General features: G+C 43.4%; 1 protein-coding gene across 3 annotated transcripts in view; it reads left to right on the top strand.

The window, feature by feature from the left end:
- POLA1 (DNA polymerase alpha 1, catalytic subunit) overlaps positions 1-13,902 on the top strand; it is a 360,332-nt gene that overhangs the window by 147,704 nt on the left and 198,726 nt on the right. For all 3 annotated transcript variants that reach the window (XM_032772417.2, XM_032772418.2, XM_032772415.2), the window contains 3 exons: positions 1,190-1,282; positions 8,411-8,616; positions 10,378-10,510. In XM_032772417.2, the coding sequence (XP_032628308.1) occupies positions 1,190-1,282; positions 8,411-8,616; positions 10,378-10,510 (432 nt within the window). The remainder of the gene's footprint in view (positions 1-1,189; positions 1,283-8,410; positions 8,617-10,377; positions 10,511-13,902) is intronic.

The raw sequence follows: 13,902 nt of genomic DNA, 5'->3' as shown, positions 1-13,902 counted from the left end.
GTCAAAGAAAGCTATTAGGTTGGTTTGACATGATTTGTTCTTGACTATCTGTGCTGACTGTTAGTTACTGAAGTACTGAAGTTATTGGTCTGTAATTCCCTGGGTTTTCTTTATTTCCCTTTTACTGGATTGGCACTATATTTGCCCTTTTCCAGTTCTCTAGAATCACTTCCATCTTCTATGACTTTTTGAAGATAATTGCTAATGGCTCAGATATGTCTTCAGTCACCTAGTATTCTAAGATGTATTTCATCAGGCCCTTGTGTCTTGAAGACATGAGTAATGGGCCTGCTCTGTCCTTGGTCTTCCTCTTGCTTCTAATATGTTTGTAGAATGTTTTCTTGTTACCCTTTGTCTCTAGCTAGTTTAATCTCATTTTGTGCCTTGGCCTTTCTAATTTTGTCCCTACATACTTGTATTATTTGTTTATATTAATCCTTTGTAATTTCACCTAGTTTCCACTTTTGGTAGCAGTTTTTTGAGTTTGATATCACTGACAATATTCTGAATAAGCCAGCATGGCATTTTGTCTTACTTCCTATATTTTCTATGCAGTGGGATAGTTTGCCATTGTGCCCTTAATAACATGTCTTTGAAAAACTGCAAACTCTCTTAAGCTGTTTTTTCTCTTTGACTTGCTTCCCATGGGATCTTATCTACTAAACCCCTGAGTTTGTGAAAGTCTTCCTTCTTGAAATCCATTATCTTTATTGTGCTGTTTTACTTCCTACCATCTCTAAGAATAATAAACTTTGCCATTTCATGATCACTTTCACCTAAGCTGCCTTCCACTTTCAAATTCTGAATCAGTTCCTTCCTATTTGTCAAAATCAAATCTAGAACAGCTTCTCCCTTAGTAGCCTTCTCCAACTTCTGAAATAAAAAGTTGTCTTCAATACATTCCAAGAACTTGTTGGTTAGTCTGTGCCCTGCTGTGTTATTTTCCCAACAGATATCTGGGTAGTTGAAGTCCCCCACCACCACCAAGTCTTGTGCTTTGGATGATTCTGTTAGTTGTTTATAAAAAGACTCACCCACCTCTTTTTCCTGGTTAGGTGGTCTGTAATAGACCCCTACCACTATCCTTGTTTTTTAAATCCCTTTTATCCTTACCCAGGGACTAGATAAGGTCAGGTAAGAGAGAGGTTGTTTTATAATTCTTTTGTTTAAAGCTGCTTATTTTATTTAGATGAACCTTGAAGTGATTTATGGAGATACAGATTCCATTATGATAAATACGAATAGCACCAACCTGGAGGAGGTTTTCAAGCTGGGGAACAAGGTAAGGGAATTTTGAAGGAAAAAATATTTCTCATAGACTTCATACATGGGTGTTACAAGAATATGTGTGAGAGAGAAACACCAGACACAAATTTAGTGAAAAAAAGGTTTGGATGTCCTAAATGTGTCATCTGTTGGAATGTATACAAATGCAAGACAAAAATATATAGGAGACCAGTTTCAGAATACGAAGGGTTTGTTCATTGCTTATCATAAAAGAAAGGGTAGATGGATTTCCTAAACGCATGTATTTTCAAGAGGTGATTTGAAGAAAGAGGGGAGGGGGATTCTAATGAGGAGACTGGCGCAGAAGGAGCCATGATAGAAAGGGAGCTAAGGAAGAAATAAGGTGGAAGGACTGGCATCTGTGTAGGAAGTGGAAAAGGATACAAAGAAAATTGACAGAAGAGCTGTAGGAGGAGGCAGGATAATATAGAGCCTCACAGTTGAGGGTAAGAATCTTGAATTTTCTGAGGAGCTGATGCAGGGCGGAAAGTTTACAGCATGAAGCAAAGTTGCAGCACAGTCTTTGGCTTGGCATAGCATTTTGAACACACTTAAATGTGTGTTAGAAATTAATGTTCTATATATTCTTGGTTGCTGTGCTACATGAGATGAAAGAAAATATTCTACTCTCTTAAGACTGTTTGTTTGGAAATTTTAAGTTAGGATTGACGCTCTGTGCTGTATATGGTCTAGTTGTGTCATTATATGGCAGCAGATATTATCTCAGTTCAACAGAAGCAGCAAAGAGTCCTGTGGCACCTTTATAGACTAACAGGCGTTTTGGAGCATGAGCTTTCGTGAGTGAATACTCACTTCGTCAGATGCATGCATCTGACGGAGTGGGTGTTCACCCACGAAAGCTCATGCTCCAAAACTCCTGTTAGTCTATAAGGTGCCACAGGACTCTTAATCTGGATCTCTAAAAGCAGCAAACACAGCTACCCCTCTGATACTCAGTTCAAAGAGCAATCCTAATTTTGGAAAGTACTTATGATCTATTGATTTCAATGGGACATAAGAACACTGTTAAAATTAAGCATTATTTGTTCTATATATGTGGTAATTATTTTTCTGCAGTCCAGCATCTTCCACTATTCTGGACATGTGGCCTGCTCTTCTCTGTCTATAACTCACGGGGGTGAATCAGCATTTTGGCACCACACAGTCTGGCTATATTACCACTGCTCCCACTTGCTGCCAGATTCTTTGCCTCCACAGCAACAGATGGAGGTGGTTTCTTTTGCTCCTGCCCTTCCTCTTCCTATTTTAATTTTCTGCTCGGTTTTTTGGGCAGTGGGGAGCAGTATTCTCCCTCTTTGGCATTCCTCCTCCTCCTCCCTGGGTCAGTTACTCCTTTGGGGATAAAACTTTCCTGGGCTTCCACAGCAGCATGTCCCTGTTGGCTCCTCTGCCGGGTCAAATCCAAGCATTGTTCTCTATGTGAGGCAGCTTTCCTAGGCTTGATAGATGGCGAGTTGTGCCCAGCCTGGACTCAGTCTTCTGTCCCTGACTTTATTAGGTCCCAGGGCTGAGAGTTGGACAGGCAGGTGGCATCACTGTACTACTGAGGCAGCTGTGACTCTGATGTGGGGGAAAATGGAGCAGGAACCCCAGTGCAGAACAGAGAGAGACCCCCTCACTTTTGGAGGAAGTCCCAGGAGGCGTCTGCAGAACGAATTGGGGAGGCTTGAGGTGGCCACAAATTCTCCCCGCCCCTACCAATCTTAAAATGGTTTCCAAGTAGAAAAGAAGCAGGGCTTCTAATCAGCTCCACCTCCCAAAGCTGACCAGGAGAGTTCCAACAACAAATTTCCCCTCCCATCTTAGGGACTGGAACCCAGTGGGGAGGATTCTGAGACAGACCTCTCGAGAGGGCCCCTGGTCCTAAGGCAAGTGACAAAAGGCCTCACCAAAGCTGCAGCAGAGCTTCTCCTCCTTCTGTAGAAAGGTGAGTTATCTGGCTCTGAAACCTGACAGGCTCCTGTCAATAAGCCTCAGTGCAGATTGCTCCCTTCAAAATCCTCCCGAGGCTGCAATACTGCTTCACTTCTCCTTCAAGGAAGTGATTAAGGATAAATGGAACAAGCCTGATCCAAGCAGCATATTATTAAGAGTGACCTCAGGCTCTATAACATTCAAGAACCGAAGGGCTCTATTGTTGAGATACTGAAGGTTGATTCCACTGTAGCGTTCCTTGCCAGGGATATGATTATTCCTTCAGAGTTCTGCCCAAAAGAACCCACAGATAGAAAGATGGAAGCCACTCTGAGGGCTTTGAAGCCACTTCCACCACCCTCTGTGCATCTTTGGCAGATAACTGTTTTGCAAGAGTCTCTCTTTCCTGGTTGGAAGATTGCAAAGAGTTGTTTTAGAGAAAGTAATCCTAGCAACAGCATTTGTAGCTGATGCCTTAATTGATGCAATGAAGTCTTCAGCCCAGACTGTGTCTTCCAGCTCAGTAGCCAGGCACCATCTGTGTCTGACCCTGGAAGGTGGATATTCATTCTAAGCAGGTTCTGTGGTCAGCCAAGTTTACAGGCTCTCTTCTTTTTGGAGAAAAGCTGGAGGGTGACAATGCAGCAAAATCCAAAGTCTTTCCCTTCCCCACTAAGCACCCTCGGAGAGAGAGAGACTGGCCTTCACAGGGAGCTGATTCTTTCACTCCTCTTCCTCATGGGGGTACCAGTGAAGGGACAACAGATGAAACTAACGTGTAGGGGGAAAGTCCAGCGGGACCTCAGCCCCAACCCTCCCCCATCCATTTTATGATGATGACATAGGTCTCTACCCAAAAATGAATCTAGGGGCCAGAATTTCCCATTTCCTAGAGGAATGGTTTTCATTGATCACAGATAACTGGGTCAAGGAAATAGTCAAGGATACTCCCAAGAGCTGTGAGCTCCCCTCCAATTGTTTTACATCCAGCCAACTCAGCTACAACAATTCCATAAAACACAATCCGATGCAGAATGAAATACCTCATCTTGTAGAAATGGGGGTGATAGTGTTCCCTTAGAAGAAAGGTTCTCTGGGTTCTACTCCATCTTCTTCATTGTACAGAAGCATACAGGGGGTATTAGCACCGTTCTTGATGTCAAAATGTCTAACAAGTGGATGAAGAAAATGAAGTTCCAGTTGGAGATCTTGGCCTCTACAGTGTCATCCCTGTCCCAGGGGCATTTCTTGACTTCAGTAGATCCTAGTGGACATGTATCTTTATACACCCGTCAGACCGTGCCACAGCAGATTTCTGAAGTTCACCTACAAGAGCAAACATTATTAGTACCAAGCACTCCTGTTCACCCTGTCCTTGGCTCCCAAAACGTTTACAAAGGAGTTGATAATAATAGCCAGAGTCAGGTCACAAGGAACTCATCTGTACCCCTTCCTTGATGACATTCTGATCAGAGTTTCATTGCAGTCAGCAGCAGACAGGGGCAAGTCTTGGACTTTGAATCTCCTATAGGCACACAGCTTCGACATTGATTCTAAGAAAAGTTCTCTGGGTCCACCCAGGAATTTATTTTCTTGCTCCAGAGGTGTAGAAAAGCTACCATAGCTTTATGCCTCTGACTGGGATCACTTGGTGATCACAATTATGCATCAGAAGTGTTCAAACCTTCATACTAAAAGTGTTGGACCTCTCTCTGGAACATATGAAAGATGAAATATGGGTTCTGACACACACGTTCAACTCTTTAGGCTGATGGTCAGCCTATGACCTCATCCCCAGAATATTGTCCATCTAGGTGTCTGATTGGTGAGTCTTGCCCACATGCTCAGAGTATAGCTGATCGCCATATTTGGGGTCAGGAATGAATTTTCTTCCAGGACAGATTGGCAGCGGCCCTGGGTTTTTTTGCCTTCCTCTGCAGCGTGGGGCACGGGTCGCTTGCTGGAGGATTCTTTGTACCTTGAAATCTTTAAACCATGATTTGAGGATTTCAATAGCTTGGACATCAGTTAGGGGTTTGTTATAGGAGGGGATGGGTGAGATTCTGTGGCCTGCGTTGTGCAAGAGGTCAGACTAGATGATCATAGTGGTCCCTTCTGACCTTAAAGTCTGAGTCTGATTTCCAGATCCTTTAGTTTTCACAACCATTGCCAGCCTGGATGGCTGAGCAGCTCACTTGGACACCCAAACAAACCATGGCCTCTGGAGTGAGGAGAGAAAAAAAGGGTCACAGCATAAACATCTTAGAGCTGAGAGTAGTCAAGCTAGCTCTGCAATCAAGCCAGCCCACCCTAATAGGGAACCACATGCTGCTTCAATCAGACAGTACGACTGCAGTTGCATATTTAATCAACCAAGGAGGGGAGCAAGGAGTCCAGTACTACACGTAGAAGCAGTAGAAATAATGAGGTAGGTGGAACAATACTTTCTTTCTTTCAAAGTGATCCACATCAAAGGAGGACCTGAACCAAAAGATAGTCTGTCTGGCTCAGCTGGGGCAGTCATCAGTTTTCAGTGGTGGTTGAATCAGGAGATTTTCTGCCTTATCGTTCAGACTTCCTTCAACCAACCTGTTCATGAATCATACAAATGCAAAGAGGCCAAAATTGTTCAGAAGGGAGGCAGACCCCAGATCCATGGGGATAGATGTCTTAGAGCATAGTTGGTCTCAGTACCTACTTTGTGTATCTACCATTTCCAGTATTGGGGAATGTAATCCAGAAAATAAAATGAGAACAGGCAATGGTAATTCTGTTAACTCATTGTTGGCCAAGGAGACCTGTGTTCTCAAACCTGATAAAGCTGAAACTGGAGCACCCATTCCTGCTTCTGTGAACGTCTTTTTGAAGGTCCTCTTCTTCCTCCTGACTGAAATGTCTTCAACTAAAAGCCTAGATATTGAGAGGGAAGCACTAGAAAGCTCAGTCTGTCCTTCATAGTCAATAAGATGTTGCTTTCATCTAGGAGAGTATAGATACTAAAAGTGTACTCCTGTATCTGATCCAGATTCAACATCTGGTGCCAAGAGCACAATGCAAATCCTAAAAAACAGTCATTCTGTACGTCCTTTAAGAAAGCTTAGACAGGCCTTCGGCCCAGTATCGTTATGTTTCAAGTTTCTGTCTTTAGTACGGTGCTATTTGCAGGGTCCTCGGCCTCCTGGGTAGACAATCCAGAGGTAGCCAGATTGGTTGGCAGGCCACTCTTCCCAAAATCGGACCTTCATAATCTTCTCTACATATGTTCACTGTTCATTACTTTCCAGATGTCCATAGTTGTGGGACATGCTGGGCTGCAGAATGGAAAATTTCTTAGCAATATTTCCTTTCTGCAGCACTGTCTCCCACCTTGGATGGCTTATGAGTCAAGAATCAGATATTAAGTGAAGTCGTTGCCATATGACTGTCTTCCTTGATCTGGTGTCCACAGATATTTTGTTATCTCTGGAATATGTGTTAACGATGTGCAAGTTTTACAGTTTAGGAATAATTCATCTGGCAGCAGGTGGAACCAGAAGGGGCATGGGAGACTGTGCAGCATCAAAATTCTGATCTACCTCTGTGAGCTCCAGAGAGAAGAGAGCAGCGTGGATATCCAGAATGGTGGGAAATGCTGATAGCAGAAAGAAAATTATCAGCCACAATTTTCTGTGCCTTTAATGTAAGCCAACATGCCATACAAATACCTACAACCAGTGTAAGGTTATCTAGTCCATTTCTCATCCAATGTAGCATTGTATATTTACTAGTCTCGTTCTAAGTGTGCCTAGCTTCAGCCACTTCCCAGAAGAGATTACACTGGTTAATCTCATTATTGGGAAAATGTCCTTGCTCTTCAACATACACTTTTCCTTTATTTTCTTTCTGTTACTGTTTACATGCTGTTTAATTCTTTGTCGTGTCAGCTATCAATTTTTTGAAGTCCAATGGAAATTGTAAGTTAAAGACCCGTCTCAAGATATTTAAAACTAGACTGGAAAACTATGAAAGGATTATTCCTAGAATTTCTATCTTAGGATGAGTGTGGTCAGATAGCTCCCATCCATATCTAACTTCTGTGAGACTGAACAAGGAGAGAGGAGTTTTCACTCAGTGAGAGAAGGGGGAAGAATCAAGACATCAGTAAAGGAAAATTAAGGGAGTATGGGAAGCAGTCAGAACAGGTTTCGGGGGAGTGAATGATGCAAAGATGCATTGTGAAAGAAGTGAAAGGAGAAATGATGTGAGGAAAGAAGGGAAGCTTCTGACCAGCCAGCACTGGAACCAGGAGCCAAGCTTGTTTTCTAAGCTAAACACATTTGTGTGTTCATAGATTTTATTTTTTTCCTTTGAAGGATTGATAAGAGAAAAGAGGGAAATTTCATCTTTTGCTCAACAGAAAGATGGCAAGCCAAGCCTTACCTCACACTTCTGTAGTCATGTGAGATGGAGCCCACTTCTAGAAACTACACACAAAGGGGGACGGTGGGAGATAGGAAAAATGGAGTATTTCATCTTTTCCCAGAAGAGTTCAGGTGATTCTGTGAAAGCCAGCACCCAGTATATTTTTTTTATTATTTATTTAGAAAAGCAACACACACAAAAACAACCAAGCATGGGCTGCTCACTCAGTTCCTCCCAATATTCACAAACATTTATTTTGACACACTCCCCCCCACCCCGCCCTTGTTCAGGAAGTCAGCTATGGCACAGTAGCCACCTTCTAGCTGGAATTGGACTTTTTAATATCTGCTCCTAGTCATTAGGTTCAGCTGCTCCTGTTTCCGTCCCCTTGCTTCCTCAATGCTCTGTGCCTCTGGGTTCAAAGTTTTCTCTGCTCAGGCAGACATTGCCTGTTTTTGAGTTAGAAACTGGGCTGAGGTGGAACCATAACTATGAGAGGACCCTTTTTAGAATCCTGAAAGGTCTGTACTGCTCTTCACACCAAACTGTAAATCCCTGGAAAACATACTCCATGGTGGAAATAATGTCATAACCTTAACTGTAATGATAGTTAATAAGTACTAGTATACTGAAGACATCTATCCAGTCTATAAAATGTCAATATAAGCACACAACATAGAGTATGACTGCTATGCAACTTCAGCCTGATGCATGTATTGTTGAAAGTAATGTGTGTTCATAATTACTGAGATGTTGCATTTGGGTTGATGATGATGATGTATCACAGATTAAAAGTGAAGTGAACAAGCTGTACAAATTGTTGGAGATTGATATTGATGGGGTCTTCAAGTCCCTGCTGCTGTTGAAGAAGAAGAAGTATGCTGCTCTGACGGTGGAGCCAACAGGAGATGGGAAATATGTTACCAAACAGGAATTGAAAGGATTGGATATAGTCCGAAGAGACTGGTGTGACCTTGCAAAAGAAACTGGAAAGTGAGTTTTGCTTTTAATATTGACTATTTTCGTCTCATGTTGTGTGACTCTTGAAAAATACACAATCTTCATTAACATATGAGCTGCTAGATGTTGCTAATGCCCCTCTCACAGGAAAAATGTTGCTATTGTTTATAGCCAAGTGTTCAGGTTCTAAGTGATTGCCATATGTGAGGTTAGGAAGGATTTTTTCCTTATATCAGATTGGCAGTGCCAGGGACCTTGGGGTTTTTTCATCTTCTTTTGCAGCATGGGGTGCAGGTCACTTGCTGAGATTACCTGGGTATATCTTAATCAGTTCCCTGCCATTGCAGTGGCCTTGGGCATTGGTGCACTTTGGTCCCTTCTTTTCTTCTCTTGTGACCTATAATGATATACTCTCCTGAGGGCCATCACCTAATTTCAGTTGTTGGGTTTGGTGTGTGGGCGCTGGGTAGTGTTGGTGGCCTGTGATATATAGGAGGTCAGACTAAATCATCTGGTGGCTCATTCAAGTCTTTAAACTCTGACTCTAACTCCTGTGTTAAGTACAGAAAGTGCTTTAACTAATTTTTAAAAGGACTCAGAACAGCCTGTCAAAATGCGGAAAGATTTTAAGCCAGTAACAGATTATGTGTGTTTACTTAAAGCTCTATTTTTACTGTCTGTTGGTCTCACTTTCTTGTAAATCTTAAATTTGCATTTCCGCTGAAGCAATTAGATATATAGCACAATAAACCTGAATTCAGGAATTGTGAGAAATATATGTATACTCGCATGTTTTATCATTGATTTGGGTTCTTAGGTTGAAAATTTTGAAGGAGGCGTAGGGAGTTTGATACTACACCTTAGCAAATTACAGCTTTAAAGAGTTGTTAATAAATGTTAAGCTTGTAGAAGCACTCAAAATAGAAGATGTGGTCATGGTCCCGAAGAGCTCTTTTGTCATTCACTTAGATCCTTTTATTAAAGAAGATGGTATGTGGTATCAATGATTATTTGATTTATTGGCATTTACTATATGCAGCATTATATGGAGCGCCTCTTGCACTCAACTTTTACAGAGATTATACAATTAATACTAAAGGAAGAATACTTTTGATTGGGCAGAGAGGTGGTCATCTTATGGCTGAGTCAATTTGTATTGCATACAGCCTCTTGGAAAATATTAGTTTCAATAGATTATGGCTCCAAATGTATCCAGAAATTGATGCCTCTTTATCTGTAAATATACACTACGCACTTGCTTACTATTCTTAACTGTTGTATTTTCTAAGAAAAGATGCATCATAATAGAAACAAATTTCCCCAAGTTATGAATGTATTAGTAATTAAAGCAATACAAATGTTTGTCAGTGTTCTTCAGTGACTAAGTACTGCAGCTGGCAGACCCTCTGTATACATTTTTCGAGAAATAGGCAGGAAGTTAGTGAGCAGGTTTCATATTCAAATTTTCTCTCAGTTTGGATACCTGTTGTGGATAGTAAATGTCAAAAACACTACTGGGGGGAGTGTGGGGACATTAGAAATGCATTGGGCCTGTCATTTAAAATAGTTTCAAGATTAAATAATTGAAATTTGAAATATCCTAATAAAATAATTAAAACATGTGAGAGATTATGGGAAAAGTGTTAACAATTTTGAAGTAAACTTTGTCCTCTGTTTGTAGCTTTTAGAGGTAACAAAGAGAGAGAGATGCACGTATTTACTATGGTGTTTTTTAAATACTAAGATACCCTCTGTATTTTAAAGAAAGTTTTGCTTGCCTCTACTACTTTACAGCTATGTAATTGGTCAGATTCTTTCTGACCAATCCCGAGACGCAATCGTGGAAAACATTCAAAGACGACTAATAGAAATTGGAGAAAATGTGATAAATGGCAGAGTCCCAATAAGTCAATTTGAAATTAACAAGGTAAATGGTATCACTCATCAGCTATTTCTAAAATTTTCAGGTTTCTTTCCCCGCCCCTAAAATTATTTTGCAAGACTTTTGTGGTTAAAGATGCTGAAGTACAGTGTTTCTCAAAGTCGGGCTGGCACTTGTTCAGGGAAAGCCCCTGGTGGTCCGGGCCGGATTGTTTACCTGCCGTGACCGCAGGTTCAGCTGATCGCGGCTCACACTGGCCGCGGTTCGCCACTCCAGGCTAATGGGGGCTGCGGGAAGCGGCGTGGGCCAAGAGATGTGCTGCCTGCTCTTTCATTTTCCCTGGCACTAGCACTTGGGGCCCCAATTCAGCAAGAGATTTAAGTAAGATGCCTGACTTGAAGCCTATGAGTAGTCCTGTTATAATTTCTACTGTGATATTCCCTAGGAGCCTCAGCCATGGACCAGGACCCCACTGTGCTAGGTGCTGTGTACACACCCAACAAAAAGATGGTCCCAACCCGAAAGAGCTTACAATCTGAGTAAGAGAGGCAATGGGACTATTTGTGTTTAAAGTTAGGCATGTGCTGAAGTACCTTGCTGAATGAGGATCCTAGTGTGTCTCCCTCACCTCTTCAGAGTCTCAAATCTGATTTGTTTTTGTTTTGGTTTTTTGGTCTGTGAGGCCTTGCTTCAAGAACAGAGTAATAGAATGTACTTCCTTTGCCACAGCTGAGAACATTGTCTCCCAGGCCATTACTTTAATTATTTTAAACGTGGAACATAGACTGAAGAGTACAATGGAAAAGAATCAAAAAGTTATTTTCACTATAGAGTATGTTCAGAAGTCCAGTACAAGTTGTTGGGTTCTCCTTCTCTAAGGCACAGAGACTGGAGCTGAAATTAATTCTGATGTCCCTTCTAGGACTTGCCCATGAATGTGAGCCAGAATGTTCTGCCTTAGCTGTCAGGAGTGCTGCAGAGTGTTCTTTTCCTCCCTTCCTGTTTGGGAACCACTAATAAAACCTTTTTCTTCCTTAACAAAGCTTCTGTCTTCCACTGAAGGCTTATGAAAGTCTCTTCTCTCCCATCTCTGCTGGGCAACTCTCTGGTCCTCAAGAAGATATAAACAAAGTAGTAATGAAAATCATATACTTTCATGTCAGCACTTGTGGAGTCAGCTGTTTTGTGGTTCATTAACAGCTGTTCCTTTATTACCTCATTTGTCTTTTCTTGAGGACCAGTATGACTATAACCATTTCAAACCAGTTTTCTGTTAAAAATGAATGCCATTGGAGATACCTGCCATTCTTCTTCGAGTGCTTGCTCATGTCGATTCCATTCTAGGTGTGTGCACACTCAAGTGCGCAGTCGTCAGAGATTTTTGCCTTAGCGGTATCCGTAGGATCTGCAGTGCTGCGCTCATGTGTTGGTATATCAGGTGCCACTGGCCTTACACCCTCTCAGTTCCTTATCATCGCCTGTGATGGTTAGTCAGAGCACCTTTCCTTGCATTGCAAGGGATAGCGGTTTTGTTTCTACTGACTTTGAGTCTTAGGGCCTTGTAAATAGTTTGTTTATAGTAGTTAGTGTTAAGTGTAGTTAGAAGTTATAGTCCCAGCGGGGACTTCACCCCAGGTGGGGCATGCCCTGGTCTCCTGGGTTTAAGCCCTGCATGGACTGCAACAGACCTATGCTTGTAAGTGACCCGCATAGCAGCTGCCTCAAGTGCTTGGGGGTATCACACGTGAAGGACAAGTGCCGTATTTGCAAAGAAATTTCAGCCCAGGACTCAAAAGGAGCGGGATATTCTTTTGCAGGCTCTCCTCATGGAGTCTGTCCTTTGCCTGGCTTCTGAGCCGTCCTGCCAAGACTCACCTAGTACCTCGACCTCAGTGTGCAGTCCAGCACCGGACTCTGCCTGGCACCAATCCCCATTGCTGGTGCCCGAAAAGAAAACTAGGAAGCATGGCTCCCTGGCTCCAGGCAAGAAGGGTCATGGGTCATCAGGCAGGGGACCCAGTTCAGGCTTCCTGGCCACTCTGGAGCCATGTGTGCACGCCTCCCCAATCAGGGCCCTTAGCCTCTTGAAAGGTCCACCACCAACTCCCAGGAGCAGTATGAGACCCAGTCCCCTGATGGCACCAATACCTTCCCAAGCTCTGCTGGCAGCAAGAGAGCAGAGGCCTCCGCCTATGCTGCCGACTCAGCACATGCCACAGGAAACGGCAAAGGCTCTCCATGAGGATAAGCCAGCCATTGAGACTCCTCGGGGGGCAGTGGAGTACTGCTGATCCCCGGAGCCAAGATAGTGCTTTCCATCTCCATGCCACAAATCCCCAGAATCACAGTCCAGATCCTCTGTGGCTCACTCTGGGTCACTGGCACTGCAGTCGTGGTCCCTTTTCTCTGTGTGGATCGCCTAGAGGGAGGTGTTGGTCTCTGTACTACCAGCACCGTTCACCCTCCCACCAGTCTTCCTCCCAGTTCAGATCTCAGTCACCTACCCGGTGTGAGTGCTCCCTGTCATGTCTCTGATCTCCCAGCACCAGCGCCACTCTCCTCAATACTGGCACTGATCTTCTCACTCCAGGCACTGGTCTCCAGTGGCGATCATCAGCAGGGAGACTTAGGCATCAATAACCCTACCATGGTCACCAGAAGGGGATTCCTTCATCATGCAAGGGCAGTTCAGCCCCTTGCCCAGACTCCACTGATGCGATTGGACACCTGAGGCTGCGTCAACATCCTCGGCGCCACCTTGGCTGCATGACAAATGACAAGTGCACAAGGCTACTCCCTGCAGTTTTCAGCCGCCCCTCTTTTCCACATACATCCTCTTTCCTGTCCCTCTTCAGGGACTCTTCTCACGAGCAACTCCTCATTCAAGAAGTCAAAAACCTCCTGCACCTGGCGGCGGTGGAGGAGGTCCCTTGGGACATGACAGGAAAGGGGTTCTACTCCTGTTATTTTCTGATCCCATAAGCAAAACGGGGCCTCAGATCTATTCTGAACCTGTGACACCTCAGTAAGTCTCTCAAGAAGTTGAAGTTTCAGCTGATCTCCCTGGGCTCTATCATCCCCTCCCTGGATCTGGGAGACTGGTACACCACCCTTGACTTGAAGAACATTTACTTCCATATTTCTGTATTCCGAGGTCACAGATGTTTCCTCCATTTCATAATGGGCGGACATCATTTCAGATTCACAGCACTTGCCTTTGGCCTCTCATCAGCCCTAAAGGTCTTCACAAAATGTATGGCACTAGTGGCTGCTTACCTGAGACATCACGGGGTCCAGGTCTTCCCGTATCTTGAAAATCGGCTTGTCAAGGACAGATCTCAGGAACAAGTACAGAGAAGCCTCAATCTGGTGCGTTCCTGGGCTTGTTGATAAAAGAGAAAAAAATCCACCTTAAAGCCAGCCCAACGAATAGCGTG

Source organism: Chelonoidis abingdonii, chromosome 1 (genome assembly GCF_003597395.2).
Source record: "Chelonoidis abingdonii isolate Lonesome George chromosome 1, CheloAbing_2.0, whole genome shotgun sequence".
NCBI lineage: Eukaryota > Metazoa > Chordata > Testudines > Testudinidae > Chelonoidis > Chelonoidis abingdonii.
The sequence above is the reverse complement of the archived record's forward strand: the minus strand, read 5'-3'. Positions and strand labels throughout refer to the sequence as shown.